General features: G+C 57.2%; 2 protein-coding genes across 2 annotated transcripts in view; both read left to right on the top strand.

The window, feature by feature from the left end:
* The window catches only part of BSG (basigin (Ok blood group)), a 252,324-nt gene that overhangs the window by 125,680 nt on the left and 113,789 nt on the right, over window positions 1–12,855 (top strand). The gene's annotated exons all lie outside the window — the stretch shown is intronic.
* On the top strand, window positions 1,198–4,827 carry MISP (mitotic spindle positioning). The gene is made up of 3 exons (XM_060092435.1): window positions 1,198–2,970; window positions 3,533–3,699; window positions 4,738–4,827. Exons 1-3 carry the CDS (start codon window positions 1,272–1,274, stop codon window positions 4,825–4,827), a joined length of 1,956 nt encoding a protein of 651 aa, XP_059948418.1. The 5' UTR covers window positions 1,198–1,271.

The raw sequence follows: 12,855 nt of genomic DNA, 5'->3' as shown, positions 1-12,855 counted from the left end.
TACACACGGGATGATCAGGCCACAGGTTCCGAGGGTGGGGACAATCTTGGGGGGGGGGGCTCCCTGGAGGAGATGTCCTGCAGGCTGTAGCTAAGAAGGCTGTGGAGGAACAGAAATAAGGGTCCTTCTGGCACAGGGAGGAGGAAGAGGGTCAACCTTGGGGTCTGGTGCCTGCAGAGTTTGGGGGTTTGGCCTGAGGCCGGATGGCGGTCTTGAGAGCCCTGGGCAGGGTGTGAGGGTGCCAGGAGTCACAGAGGTGTGAGAGCAGGTGCCGGGCCTTCACGGCGGCTCCTGGAGCTGTGCTCAGAGAGAGCCGGGACTCTTGGGAAGGGGGCTAGGCCCCCTGGAGCACTGGGTCAGGGTGTCACCCGGCCCAGCGGGACAAGGTCCAAGGCGCTCCTTAGCCCAGCCTGGCTTTATGGTGCTGAGGAGGAGGGTTGTCTGGGATGGGACAAGGTGTCCTGCTGGACAGGTGCAGGAGAGAGAACCAGGATGTGGGACCCTGCCCATCACCACCCCTCTCTGGGTCTCAGTTTCCCCGCTTGACATCCCCAAGAGAGGGGCAGACCCACTGGGCTCATCTGTAAATGTCAGATGGAAAAAATCACAGAAGGAACCTCAGGGTGTGTGTGTGCCCTGGGAGAGAGGCTGTCCAAGGGTGGCCCTGGGTCTGGAAGCGGTGAACTGGGTGGGAGGCTCACCCGGCAGGGTGTGCAGTGTCCGGCAGAGGAGGTGGGAGGGGTGCCTGCAAATGTCAGACACACAGGGACCGAGTTGTTGGGTCAGTACAGGGACACCTAGGGATTCAGGTGTGGCTGGATCCAGGAACTCAAACAATGTTTTTAGGATGCTGCGTTGGGCTTGGGGGTACTCTTAAGCAAGGTGCATCCACAAGAGGACACATATCGCCCCCCAACAGCTCTCGGCCTCATCCAACCAGCCTAATAAGCCCAGCGGGAAGAGGGTCCAATTTTCCATGTTAATTGCAAAGACCCAGGATTTCACGTCATTGGCCAGGTTAGGTCCCATGTCCATCCCTGAAGCAATCACAGAGGCCAAAGGGTAGAATGTTCTGATTGTCAGGGCTGGGTCACCTACCCTTCCCTGGGTCAATCACAGAGGCCACTTGGCCAGGACTTTGCCCGTGAAGGGAGTGGTATTGCACCTCCCCCCAGGTGCTCTGACCTGGTGACTGACATGTCTTTCTCTTCCCTCAGTGAGCCCAGATCGTCTCCACCCTGGGATCCTCTGGTGGGCAGAAACCCCCAGACATGGACCGAGTGACCAGATACCCCATCTTCAGCATCCCCCACTCACCCCGTGTGGCCGGCAAGACCTTCAAAGGTGACACCAGCTACTCGTTTGAGCTGGTGGGCGTGGGGCCCGTGGCCAGAGGCTGGGGCCAGAATGAGCCAGTGGCATGGCCTGCTGACCACGAGGCCTCTCTGGAAACGGTGCAGATGGGGACATCCCTCAGCCTGCGTGGCTTCCCCGGCCGGCTGGCCCCACGGCTGCCCTGCCCAGAGGATGATGAGGAGATGGAGGTGAAGGCCTACCACCTGGAGGCCAGGGACACCCTGCCCTCACGGCCACGTGACCTGGAGTGGGAGCGCCGGCTGGTCATTCAGGACCAGGCGGTCAGGAAGAGCAGCACGGTGGCCATGCTCCATGGCACCCCTGACCACGGGGAACCCAGGAGCCCCGGCCGACCGCAGTCCATGCCCCTGGAGGAGAACATGATCGACACAGAGCAGATCGACTTCCTGGCGGCCAGGCGGCAGTTCATGAGCCTGGAGCAGACAAACCCTCCATCCGGGGTGGCCCATGCCCGTGCGGGGGTTCCTCAGGACCCCCCACCTGGGGTGGCCCAGATCCCCCCAGCTGGGGCCAGCCAGGCCTCCAAGGCCCTGAACGGGCCACCCCTGGTCAATGGGTGTGTCGTCCCAGTCAAGCCTGAGGCAAAGGAGGTGGTCACGGAAGAGAAGAGGGTCCACGGTTTGCCCACCAGGCCTGGTGCCCAAGCCTTGGACGACCCTGGTTCCTGGTCCCAAGAGGGGTCCCCAGAACCCGCCAAGGAGACGCCCATTGAGCGGGAGATCCGGCTGGCTCAGAAGCGGGAGGCAGACCTCCGGGAGCAGCGGGGACTGCAACGGGCGGCCAGCCAGCAGGAGCTGCTGGAGATCCCGGCCAGGCCGCTGCTGAGCAAGGCGAGCCTGGCCACAGCCCCGCGGCTGCACAGGGGGCGCCCATCGCTCTATGTGCAGCGGGATATGGCCCAGGAGTCGCAGCGCGAGGAGGACCACCGTCGGGAGGGTCTGCAGCTGGGCCGGGCGTCCACATCTGACTGGTTCTCCGAAGGCCCCCAGCCCATTCTCAGGAGAGTCCACAGCTCAGACTCCATCCTCAGCCCGACCCCAGATGGCAGTGCAGCCAGCCCCACACCAGAGGTGAGGAAGGTGAACCGCATCCCACCTGATGCCTACCTGAGCCCCCGGATGCCCCCGGGAGAATCCCCAGCCTTCCACACCTACCGCAAGCCCAGCGGTCTCTCTGCCGATGAGGCCAGGCCTGTGGGCTCTCCGAAGGCCACAGGGTCTCAGAGGCATCCCTCGGGATCCTCTGCAAAACCTTCAAGCACAAAGCAGGAGCCTCCCCGGGGACCCCTGCGTGCCAACAGGGGTGTCGTGCGATGGGAGTACTTCTGCCTGCGTCCCCTGAGGTTCGGGGTCCTGGATGAGCCTGAGAAAGCTGAGGCCCCCCGAGTGTGGGGCTGGGAGGTGGCTGGGGCCCCGGCACTGAGGCTACAGAAGTCCCAGTCGTCAGAGCTGCTGGAGAGGGAGGTGGAGAGTGTCCTGCGCCGGGAACAGGAGGTGGCTGACGAGCGGCGGAGCGCTCTGTACCCTGAGGTCTTCTCCCCACCTCCGGACGACTGCTGTGACCTAGATTCCAGGAGCTCCTCCGGCGCATCTGGTGAGGCAGGGTCCTGGGAAGGGCTGCTTTGCTCGGAGTCTCAAAGGTTGGAGCAGAGGAGGGTGGCATGAGGAGTGTGAGGATGGCAGGAGAGGCTAGGGGTGGGGGGACATCTGGGGGACTTTGTCTACTGCCCCAGTTGGCTGGTCTGTCTGCTTAAGCAGTAGCTTTTGGAGAAATAACTTTGCCTTTGGTTTTTTGCTTTATGCATTTGGACACTTTGTTGTTAGGTGCATAAAGGTTTACAGATGTCCTGGCCTCTTGGTCAACTGCTCCTTTTTGTCAAGGTAAAATATCCCCCGTGTGACTTTTAATGTTTTTCTCCTTGTATGGTCAGCTCATCTGTGGATCCAGTTTCTCCTGACTGGATCCTATTTCGGTCAATCTGTCTATCAGTTTTTGCAACCTGCTGTCTGCTCTGTCTGTCCATTCACCCATCTCCTTAACTGGTCCAGCCTCTTAGCCAGACTCTGTGTCTCTTGGACTGGGGTCTGACAAATTTTCTGCCCTCCGGAGACTCTGGGATCCTCCCTGATGCCCTTTCCTTCCTCCCCCACCGCAGGCATCACAGGCAGCTACTCGGTGTCTGAGTCACACTTTTTCACCCCCATCCACCTGCACTCGGGCCTGATGTGGACGGCAGAGGCCTCAGCTGAGGACGCTCCTAGGGAGAGAAAGAAGAATGAACAGTGGGTGAGTCTCGAGCCCTGCCATGCACTTGGAGGCCTGGCCAAGGTCTGACACTCCCTATTAGGGCCAGGGAAGGTGAGGCAAGGCTCAAGTGTGACCTGGGTTTGACACCTGCCTCCCTCACTGCCCTGCCAGTGACTGTGCCCCTGTGTCCCCCACACGTGTGGTGCACAGTGGGTAAACTGGGCCTCTCTTCATGTCTGGGCCACGTAAGCAGGGTCCCCACCATGAGGTTGTCCCCCTGAGCCAAAGGCTGAGAGCCAGCTTTGCTTGGAGGAGGAGAGCTGTGGCAATCTATCAAAATCATCCTTGTTATTTTCAGGCGTTTATTACCATCATTGTTATTTCTGATTATTATCCACACCTCATGAGGGATGTCTCAGAGCTTGACTTCCCTGGATATCTTCTTGATTGATAGTGTGTGCCTGAGGTGGATTTTTCTGTGACCTGCTTTCTTTTTTTTTTTTCTGCGGTACGCGGGCCTCTCACTGTCGTGGCCTCTCCCGTTGCGGAGCACAGGCTCCGGACGCGCAGGCTCAGCAGCCATGGCTCACGGGCCCAGCCGCTCCGCGACATGTGGGATCTTCCCGGACCAGGGCACGAACCCGTGTCCCCTGCATCGGCAGGTGGACTCTCAACCACTGCACCACCAGGGAAGCCCTGTGACCTGCTTTTGATGCCTGTCATGAGCACAGATTGTGGAAAGAGTTTCCATGTGCCGCCTCTTTGCCAGATGGTTTTGGGGCTGACTTGGCCCAAGACAGGGGCATTTTCTTTGAGGGAGGCATTTCATCTGAGACATGTAGAAGGCCAGCTACCTCTGTGGATTTGTGGAATACATTCGTGACCCTCTTTGAGCTGAGTCCAAAATGCCAGACTCGGGCATTTCCCTGCTGTGGAGCTCAGCATGAGTTAACACATTCCTTGGCACTATTACTAAGAAGTAGAGGGTCTGGAACGGAGGAGGGGATGGTCCTGCTTTACCCCTGCTCTAGGCCTCTCCTATGGGTTAGCAGTGAGGGGAGCTGTTTTGGGGGCGTTAGGACCCTGATGGGGACTTCGTGCCTCCTCTTGCAGGTCTTGGGGGCCACACGGGTAACCCGCCACAAGAACTCCATGGCGGAGTGCTGGGAAACCCGGATCTACGCCAGCGAGGATGAGGATTGAGCCTGGGGCCGGGCGCCCACCCCCTGCCCTGCCGTGCCCTGGCCCTGTGGGAACTGCGGACCATCCTGAGCCCCCGCCTTAGGACATAGGTTCCTGTTTAAATCCAGATCCGAGAACCACAAATCTCATGCTGCCAAGGCCAAGGTGGATGCACTTTTGGGCTTGAGGGTTTTCTTTTCTGCTTTTCTTTTCCTGCAGGAATCGTTGTGCTTTCTGGGTCTAAAGCTGGGGATGACTCCTTCTGTCCCTATGATGTTGCCAAATGCTGTTGGGTCCGGGGAAGAAGGAGACCAAATCCCCCACCTCCAGATGTAATTGTTCCCGCTAGTCTGAGAGGGGAGACACTCGACCCCTTCCTCTGGGACATCCCAATCTAACAAGGGAGACCTTCCCTGCTCCAGCCCTGGGAAACCTCCAGTCTGAGGGCCAGCCCCGGGCAGAGAAAAAGGGCTCAACTTGGGGTCTGAAGGGGGTCCTTCTATCCCCCCATGAAATAAAGCGGCTGCGGGCCCATCCCCTGCCTGGTGTGGTCGGCCGCCCTGGACCTCTCCCTCCCCCTCTGCCTGCTTCACTTCTCTGGGGGACGTCACTGCCCCCAGGGCTGCTGCTTCCTGCCTCTGCCCCTGACCCACCCAGGCTGTCCCCCACATCCCTGAGTGTGGCATACAGAAGGTGCTCAAGCAGTGCTTGTTCAGTGAGTGAGTGACTGTCTCAGTTCTCCCACGTGGCCCGTCAGTCATGCTCAGAGCACTTATTAAGCGCTTGCTGAGTCCCCAGCCCTTCTGGCTTCAGGGGCAGTTGGAGGGGTCTTTAGTTAGGCTCTGTGTGTGTACCAGGGGCACAAACCCCGCAGAGAAGATCATTCTGGGCAAGGCCATGGGAAGCGGACTCAAACCTGGCTCTGCTGCCCCTCTGTGTGGCCAAGGGGCCCCTCCACCTGCCCTGCCTCTGTTTCCCCACACACACCCATGGGGATGGGGATGGGACCCCTGGCCTTGACCCCAGAATGACCCCGACAGCAGCCCCCTCCTCCCACCAGCCTGGGCCTCCAGAGGCTAGGAGCAACTGGTGGCACCCAGCCAGCAGGGCCTGTCCCCTCCTGCTGCCCCCGGCCCCTCTCCTCCTTAAAACTCCTTCCCCTGCAGTCACCGCAGGGAAAACAGCCACAGCTATTCTAAGAGCTGCATCTTGAAAGCGGCCCACGCGGGCCAGGGAGGATCTGTGGCCTGAAATAGCCGAGGCTGCGGGTCTCCAAGGGCGCCCGGGGCAGGGGTAGCTGAGGTCGAGGGGGGCTGCTTCGGGCAGAACAGGCTATCTGAGGAAGGAGGGCATCTGTCCTCAGGGGGAGCACCTGGGCCCGGCAGCATGCCCCTCGGTGGCCAAGGTCAGCTCTTCTCTGGGGTTCTAGCCCCAGGAATCAAATGTGGGCCCCCGCCCTTCAGGAAAGAAGTTTTGGGGCTTTAGATACAACCTGCCTGAGTCTCGCCAGGTCCTCCCCCATGTCCCACCACATCCTCACCCTGGTGTCCATGGGTCGGTCCCCCTGGTCCCCCTGCTCTGAGGATGTGAGTCTCCTGGGGTGACTGCAACAAGTCATCGTGAACAGGGGGCTTAAACCAGCACAGATTGGTTCTCTGACAGTCCTGGAGGTCAGGAGTCTGACTCGGGTCTCACGAGGCTAAATCCAGGCGAGGGCAGGGCCAGTCCTTCCGGAGGCTCCAGGGCAGCATCGGTTCCCGCCTTTTCCAGCTTCCAGAGGCGCCGCATCCCTGGCTCGCGGCCCCTCCTGCATCCTCACAGCCAGCAGCGCAGCATCTCCCGTCTCCCTCTGCCTCTGACCGCCCCCCACCCCGCCTCCCTCTTATAAGGACCCTGGGATGACGCTGGGCCCCCGGGAATTCAGGGTCTTCCCCATCTCAGGGGCCTTAATCCCACCTGCAAAGTCTCCTCTGCCCCATGACACGTCTGCAGTTCCCAGGACCAGGACGGGGACGTCATGGGGCCGTTATTCTGCTGACCAGACACAGAAGGACACACACTGTCTGATTCCACTCACAGGAGGTCCTGGAGGAGTCAGATCCATAGAGGCAGGAAGTAGATGGTGGGGGCCAGGGGCCAGGGGAAGGGGTGGGGAGTTAGAGTTTCATGGGGACAGAGCTTCAGTTTGGGAAGATGAGAAAGTTCTGGAGACGATGGTGGAGATGGTTGCACACTGTGAATGTGCTTAATGCCACCGAGCTGTGCGCTTGAAAATGGTTAAGGTGGTGAATTTTATGTTCTGTGTATTTTACCACGAGTTTTTGAAAAAAGAGAGAGAAAAGTATTCTCTCTCTTGAAGACCTCAGAAGGCCCTTGGGAACAATCCAGGAACGATCCACTTACTGGCTAAAAAACATGAGGAGTGTCCTGAAAAGTGCAGTGTCCTTGAAATCCTTGATTCGATGAGGCTGGTGGGAAGGTCTTGTTTTGATGCTTCACTTTTCGTTTAATTCTTCTCACCGGCCTCTGCCCTTAAGGAACGAAGAGAGAATTCTATCCACCTGCCAGGCTGCCGTCCCACAAGGCTCTGGGCGAGAGGTTTAAATGAATTCTTAGCGCAATTCCCAAGGGAGGGAGGGTCTGTCTGGATGGGGGCCGAAGTGGGGACAGAGCCTGGGTCTGCGGGTCCCGCGGCCGCTCAGTCTTTCCTGGTTTCCTCCCAGCTTGGGGTATATGATCCGGGGAGGGAGGGAGTTTTCTCAAAGGCCATTAGAAAGGCTGAAACACAAGCCGAGTTTCCAACTGAAAAGCCAGAACCCTTGTTTGCTCTCAGCATTTTTCACCTTCTCTGGCAGCATCGCTCTTATTTAATTAACTCCTTCGGGACCACGTGAGGATCAGGATCCGGGAGCCGGGCTGCCACTCCGGGCTCTGGTGCTCACTCCCTGTGTGTATCCGTCAACTTCTGCTGTGTGACAACCATCCCAGCCTTCAGTGCTCTAACGGCAGCTGCTACGAGCTCATGATCCTGTGGTCAGCTATGGAGGTGCTGCCTGGTCTGAGGGAACACTGACCCACACGTCTATCGGTCAGGGTGGCAGGGGGAGGGATGGGAGATAACATTCAGACACCCAGTTCCATTTGAAAATCAGGCCAACACTGAATGACTTTTCCAGTATAAGTATATCCCATGCAATATTTGGGACATATTTACGCTAAATAAAAATCACTCATTGTCTCTTTGAAGGTCAAATGTAAGTGGACGTCCTGGGTTTGTATTTGCTGAATCTGGCTGCCCTGGACAGGGCGCCACGGCCGGATCTCAGTCAGACTGGCGGGCTCATCCCCAAGGTGCTCACAGGAGCCCCGGGCACAGTAGGAGAGGCAGGTTCCAAAGCACCAGCATTAGCATGATGCTTGTGTCACACTGGCCGCTGTCCCTCTGGCGGCACCAGGGGTGTGACGAGCCCTGAGTCAGGACAGATGGGGACTGCAAGGCTGGGTGGCAACGGGCACTTCCTCCACCTGGAGGGGCAGGTGGACCTTACATCAGTCACGCTGCCCCTTGGAGGTGACGGGCTGTACGTACTGGGCTGGAAGATGTGCAGACACCCACTTAGCGGCTACAGGGCCAGCTGTGACGCTTGGGACCCCACCGGTGCTCCTGGACAAGCAGGCTCATGTATGAGGGAGAAAGCGGCAACGCCTCTGTGCCTGACATCCAGAGGAAGTGTCCTCACAGAGTATGGGGCACCCAGTGCCCTCCCGGGAAAGAGGCAGGTCTTGCCCTAGTATAGGGGGAATCCATCTAAGGCCCTGATTGTTGAAGGGACAATGTCCAAGGCAAAAGTCACAGAGAACTCCCCTACTTCTTAGGTCACAGATGTGCCCACGTTCATAAAGGCAGGTCAGAAATAGCACACGTGGACTTCCCTGGTGGCACAGTGGTTAAGAATCTACCTGCCAATGCAGGGGACACGGGTTCGAGCCCTGGTCCAGGAATATCCCACATGCTGCGGAGCAACTAAGCCCATGCGTCACAACTACTGGGCCTGCGCTCTAGAGCCCGCGAGCCACAACTACAGAGCCCACGTGCCACAACTACTGAAGCCCGCGCACCTAGAGCCCGTGCTCCACAACAAGAGAAGCCACCGCAGTGAGAAGCCCACGCACCGCAATGAAGAGTAGCCCCTGCTCGCCGCAGCTAGAGAAAGCCCAATGCAGCAACGAAGACCCAACACAGCCAAAAATAAAATAAATAAATAAATAAAAATAGCACACGTGAGTCAGCACAGCAGTGAGCTGGCACACAGGGAAGGATGAAGGGAGCTCTTTGGCCTTCCCTGGAAATTTAATTTTCAGTCACTAGGATGTGTGAGTGGGTAGCTTAGAGACTGGGTATTGATTACTGCAGAAAAGGAACTTTGGGCAGATTGGCTGTATTACTTAGCATTTGCTGTGGAACAAATGAACCAACTTAGCTGCTTTAAAAACAGTTATGTATTTCCCCACAGTTTCTGAGGGTCAGAAGGCCAGCACAGTGTGGCTGGGTCCTCTGCTCAGGGTCTCACCGGGCTGCAATCAAGGTGTTGGCTGGGTTGCATTCTCATCTGTAGACATCTGCTTCCAGGCCCCTTCGGGTGTTGGCAGAAGTACTTTTCTACATTTGTAGGACTAAGGTCCAGTTTCCTTGCTGGCCACCTCAGGTCCCTGCCACACGGCCCCATCCACCAGCAGTTCAGCACATGGCTGTTTGCTGCTCCCCAGACTTTTATGAAAGCCTCACCTGATTAGGCCAGGCCCACCCAGGAAGATCTCTCTTTCAATCAACTCAAAGTCAGCTGATTTGGGGACCTTAACTGCATCTGAAAAAGCCCTTCACCTTTACCAAATAATGTCTCACCCACACTCAAGGGGGTTACGCACAGTGTGTACACGAGGACAACTCAAAATTCTGGTCATTTTGGGGGGACTTAGCATGGGGTTTAGGGCATGGGCTCTGGTGGGAGAAGTTGGGTCCGAATCTCATCCCCAGCTCCTCATCTTAGCCCTTGACATCTCAAGCGGGCGGCAGGGGGCTGGATTCAGAACACAGGCCTCTCTTGGCCCTCAACATTAAGATTTTTTTTTCTCTTTTAAAGAATTTGCCGATGTTTAAAAATCAGGAGGGCTTCCCTGGTGGCGCAGTGGTTAAGAATCCACCTGCCAATGCAGGGGACAGGGGTTCGAGCCCTGGCCGGGGAGGATCCCACATGCCGCGGAGCAGCTAAGCCCGTGCGCCACAACTACTGAGCTTGCGCTCTAGAGCTCGTGAGCCACAACTACTGAGCTTGTGTGCCACAACTACTGAGCCCGCACTCCGCAACAAGAGAGGCCCCCCACTCACCACATCTAGAGGAAGCCCACGCACAGCAACGAAGACCCAATGCAGCCAAAAGTAAATAAATTAAAAAATAATAATAATAAATTTTTTTTAAATCAGGAAATTTTAATAAAAATCTGGATTTCTTGCTTTTCTTGAGAAAGCTGTGCATGGCTGTGGATGGGCAGCTACAAGCAGATCCTGTGGGGAGAACCCCTCCCACTGTGTTTCACCACATCTCTCTTCCACAAGAGAAGAAACTATAATTGGATAAAAATTAGCGAGGGCCTTGCTGAGAGAAGTTTCTTTAAAAATAAATCCTCCTTTACATCTTTTTTAACTTTCCAGCCCCTGCCACGCTCCCCCACTCCATCTGCCTCTCACACAGGGCTATGCCTATACCCAGTGGCAAATTTCCAGGCAGTGCCTTCCAGCAGGACTGAATTTCGGGGTAAAAACGGGGTCTGAGCTCTGAGGCTGTTTGCAGGGCCCCAGCACCCCACTTTTCAAAGGCAGTTGCTGTTGTGAGTTAAATAAGGTCCCCCCAAAAATTCATGTCCAGTGAAAGCTCAGAATGTGACCTCACCTGGGGATTGAGTCGATTGACTAAGGGTCTTTGGATTGCAAGAAAAAAAAGGCTGAAGCAGGGCCTCCCTGGTGGCGCAAGTGGTTGAGAGTCCGCCTGCCGATGCAGGGGATACGGGTTCGTGCCCCGGTCTGGGAGGATCCCATATGCCGCGGAGCGGCTGGGCCCGTGAGCCATGGCCGCTGAGCCTGCGCGTCCGGAGCCTGCGCGTCCGGAGCCTGTGCTCCGCAACGGGGGAGGCCGCAACAGTGAGAGGCCCGCATACTGCAAAAAAAAAAAAAAAAAAAAAAGGCTGAAGCAAAGTCAACTCAAATTGGCTTTGGTAATACTGGGATCTACTGGTTCATGTAACTGAACAGTCAAAGTATGACAGCTTCAGGCTCAGTTAGTTCCAACCCCCAAACAGGGTATTTGGGTCCCTCTGCACTGTTGAGAGCCCCAGGTTCAAGTCCCAGCTCTGCCGACCTCAGTTTCCTCATCTGTAAGGAGAGGTAGTCTCAGTGACCCCTCCCAAGGTGGGTGGTTATGAGGGTTACCAGGCATCTGGCACACAGTCAGGGCTGCATAAATGTTAGCTCTTGTTGCTATTGACCAAGTAAATAAAGGAATCCTCGCCAGATAATCAGGGACTCAGATGCAACTTCTTGTTATCAAGGCCTAGGGGAGCAAATGCAGGCTGCCACCAGAGGGCGGAAAAACACCAACGACGCAGCACTAGCTTTCACCCAGCACGAGAAACCTGCTTCCCACTCCTTTAATTGGCTGGCGTTTTCCCAGAATCCCCGAGGGCCCAGACTGGAGAAAACGCAGCCCCCGACCCAGAAAACGCCCCAAGCTGGTGGAGGTAAGAAAGAGGGGTGTGGGCAAAGCAGCACGGAGCCCTATTAGAGGAAAACAGTTGCCTTCTATATGTGTTTCTATGTATTTAAAAATCTTTTATTTATTTTTTTCCTGGAACACTAAAGTAGTTGAACAAAGTCGAAAAATTGAAAAGTGGGCATATTGAAACGGCGTTATTTTAGGCTTAAATACGTACATTTTATTTACATTCCAAACAGAATTTATGCTTTTGTCCACAGTCCTGTCCCTGCAAACTGTGTTTCCTGCCTTGGTTTCCTGCTTGGGACCAGCTGAGTGTCTGGATAGAAAGTTCATCTGGCAAAGACTCTCTGGCATCTCGAGAGAATTCTAGAGACGTCGAGGTAATATTTTGGGGGCTCGTTGGCCAGGTCCCCACTATGGGCACGTTGTCGGGTGGGATTCGGAGCAAGGCAGGGTGCGGTGGGGCCCAGGGGCTTCTGAGAGAGACCCCATGCACTCCTCTCTCCCTCCACAACCTGCTGGGGCTCCGCGTGGCCGAAGGCCAAAGTCCACAGACAGCACAGTCTCCAAGCCATTCGCTCATTCATTCATTCATTCAAGTCTCCAAGTGCTGGTCAGACCAGCGGCAGGAAATCACAGCAGCCTACCTTTGTGTGTGCGCTTAGGGAAACCGTTCTAAATCATTGCGGTCTTTAGGCCTCGGAAGTGGAACCCACCCACTGCTCGCGACCCCCACCCAGGCTGGATTCCAGCACCCCTCCCCCATCCCCCTACCATCGCCCACCCCACATCCTTCACCGTTTCCCCCACCTTCCCCGCCAAACCTTCCCTCCCCCCATCCCCCCCATCCCCCAGCCATTCCTCCAACATATACCCCACCCCACCCACCCCTCCCGGACCCCCGCAGTCGCCCCGCCCCGCCCCCGTCTCCCGGTACCGCCCACGGCCTGTTCTCCCCCGAAGCCGCCAGAGGGCGCCTGTGAGCAGCGAGCGGGACGCGTCCCTGCTCGGCCCGCCGCCCTGGGGGGTCCCGCGTCCCTCCGGGTGAGAGCCGAGCCCTCCGCGCCCCCGGGTCCTGCACGGCCTGCCCTGAGCTCCAGCCGCGTGGGCCTCCTTGTGGGTGTGTGTCCAACACACCCGTCCCGGCGCCTTTGCACATGCCGGGACCCCCAGGTACACTCGTACTCAAATGCCCCTGCACGCGGTTCCTCCCCGCTGCGCGTCTTGCCCCCCGCCACGTGGTATTTGCTCAGTAAATACTGGGTAAACAACTGCGCCC

Source organism: Mesoplodon densirostris, chromosome 3 (genome assembly GCF_025265405.1).
Source record: "Mesoplodon densirostris isolate mMesDen1 chromosome 3, mMesDen1 primary haplotype, whole genome shotgun sequence".
Taxonomy (NCBI): Eukaryota; Metazoa; Chordata; class Mammalia; order Artiodactyla; family Ziphiidae; genus Mesoplodon; species Mesoplodon densirostris.
The sequence above is the reverse complement of the archived record's forward strand: the minus strand, read 5'-3'. Positions and strand labels throughout refer to the sequence as shown.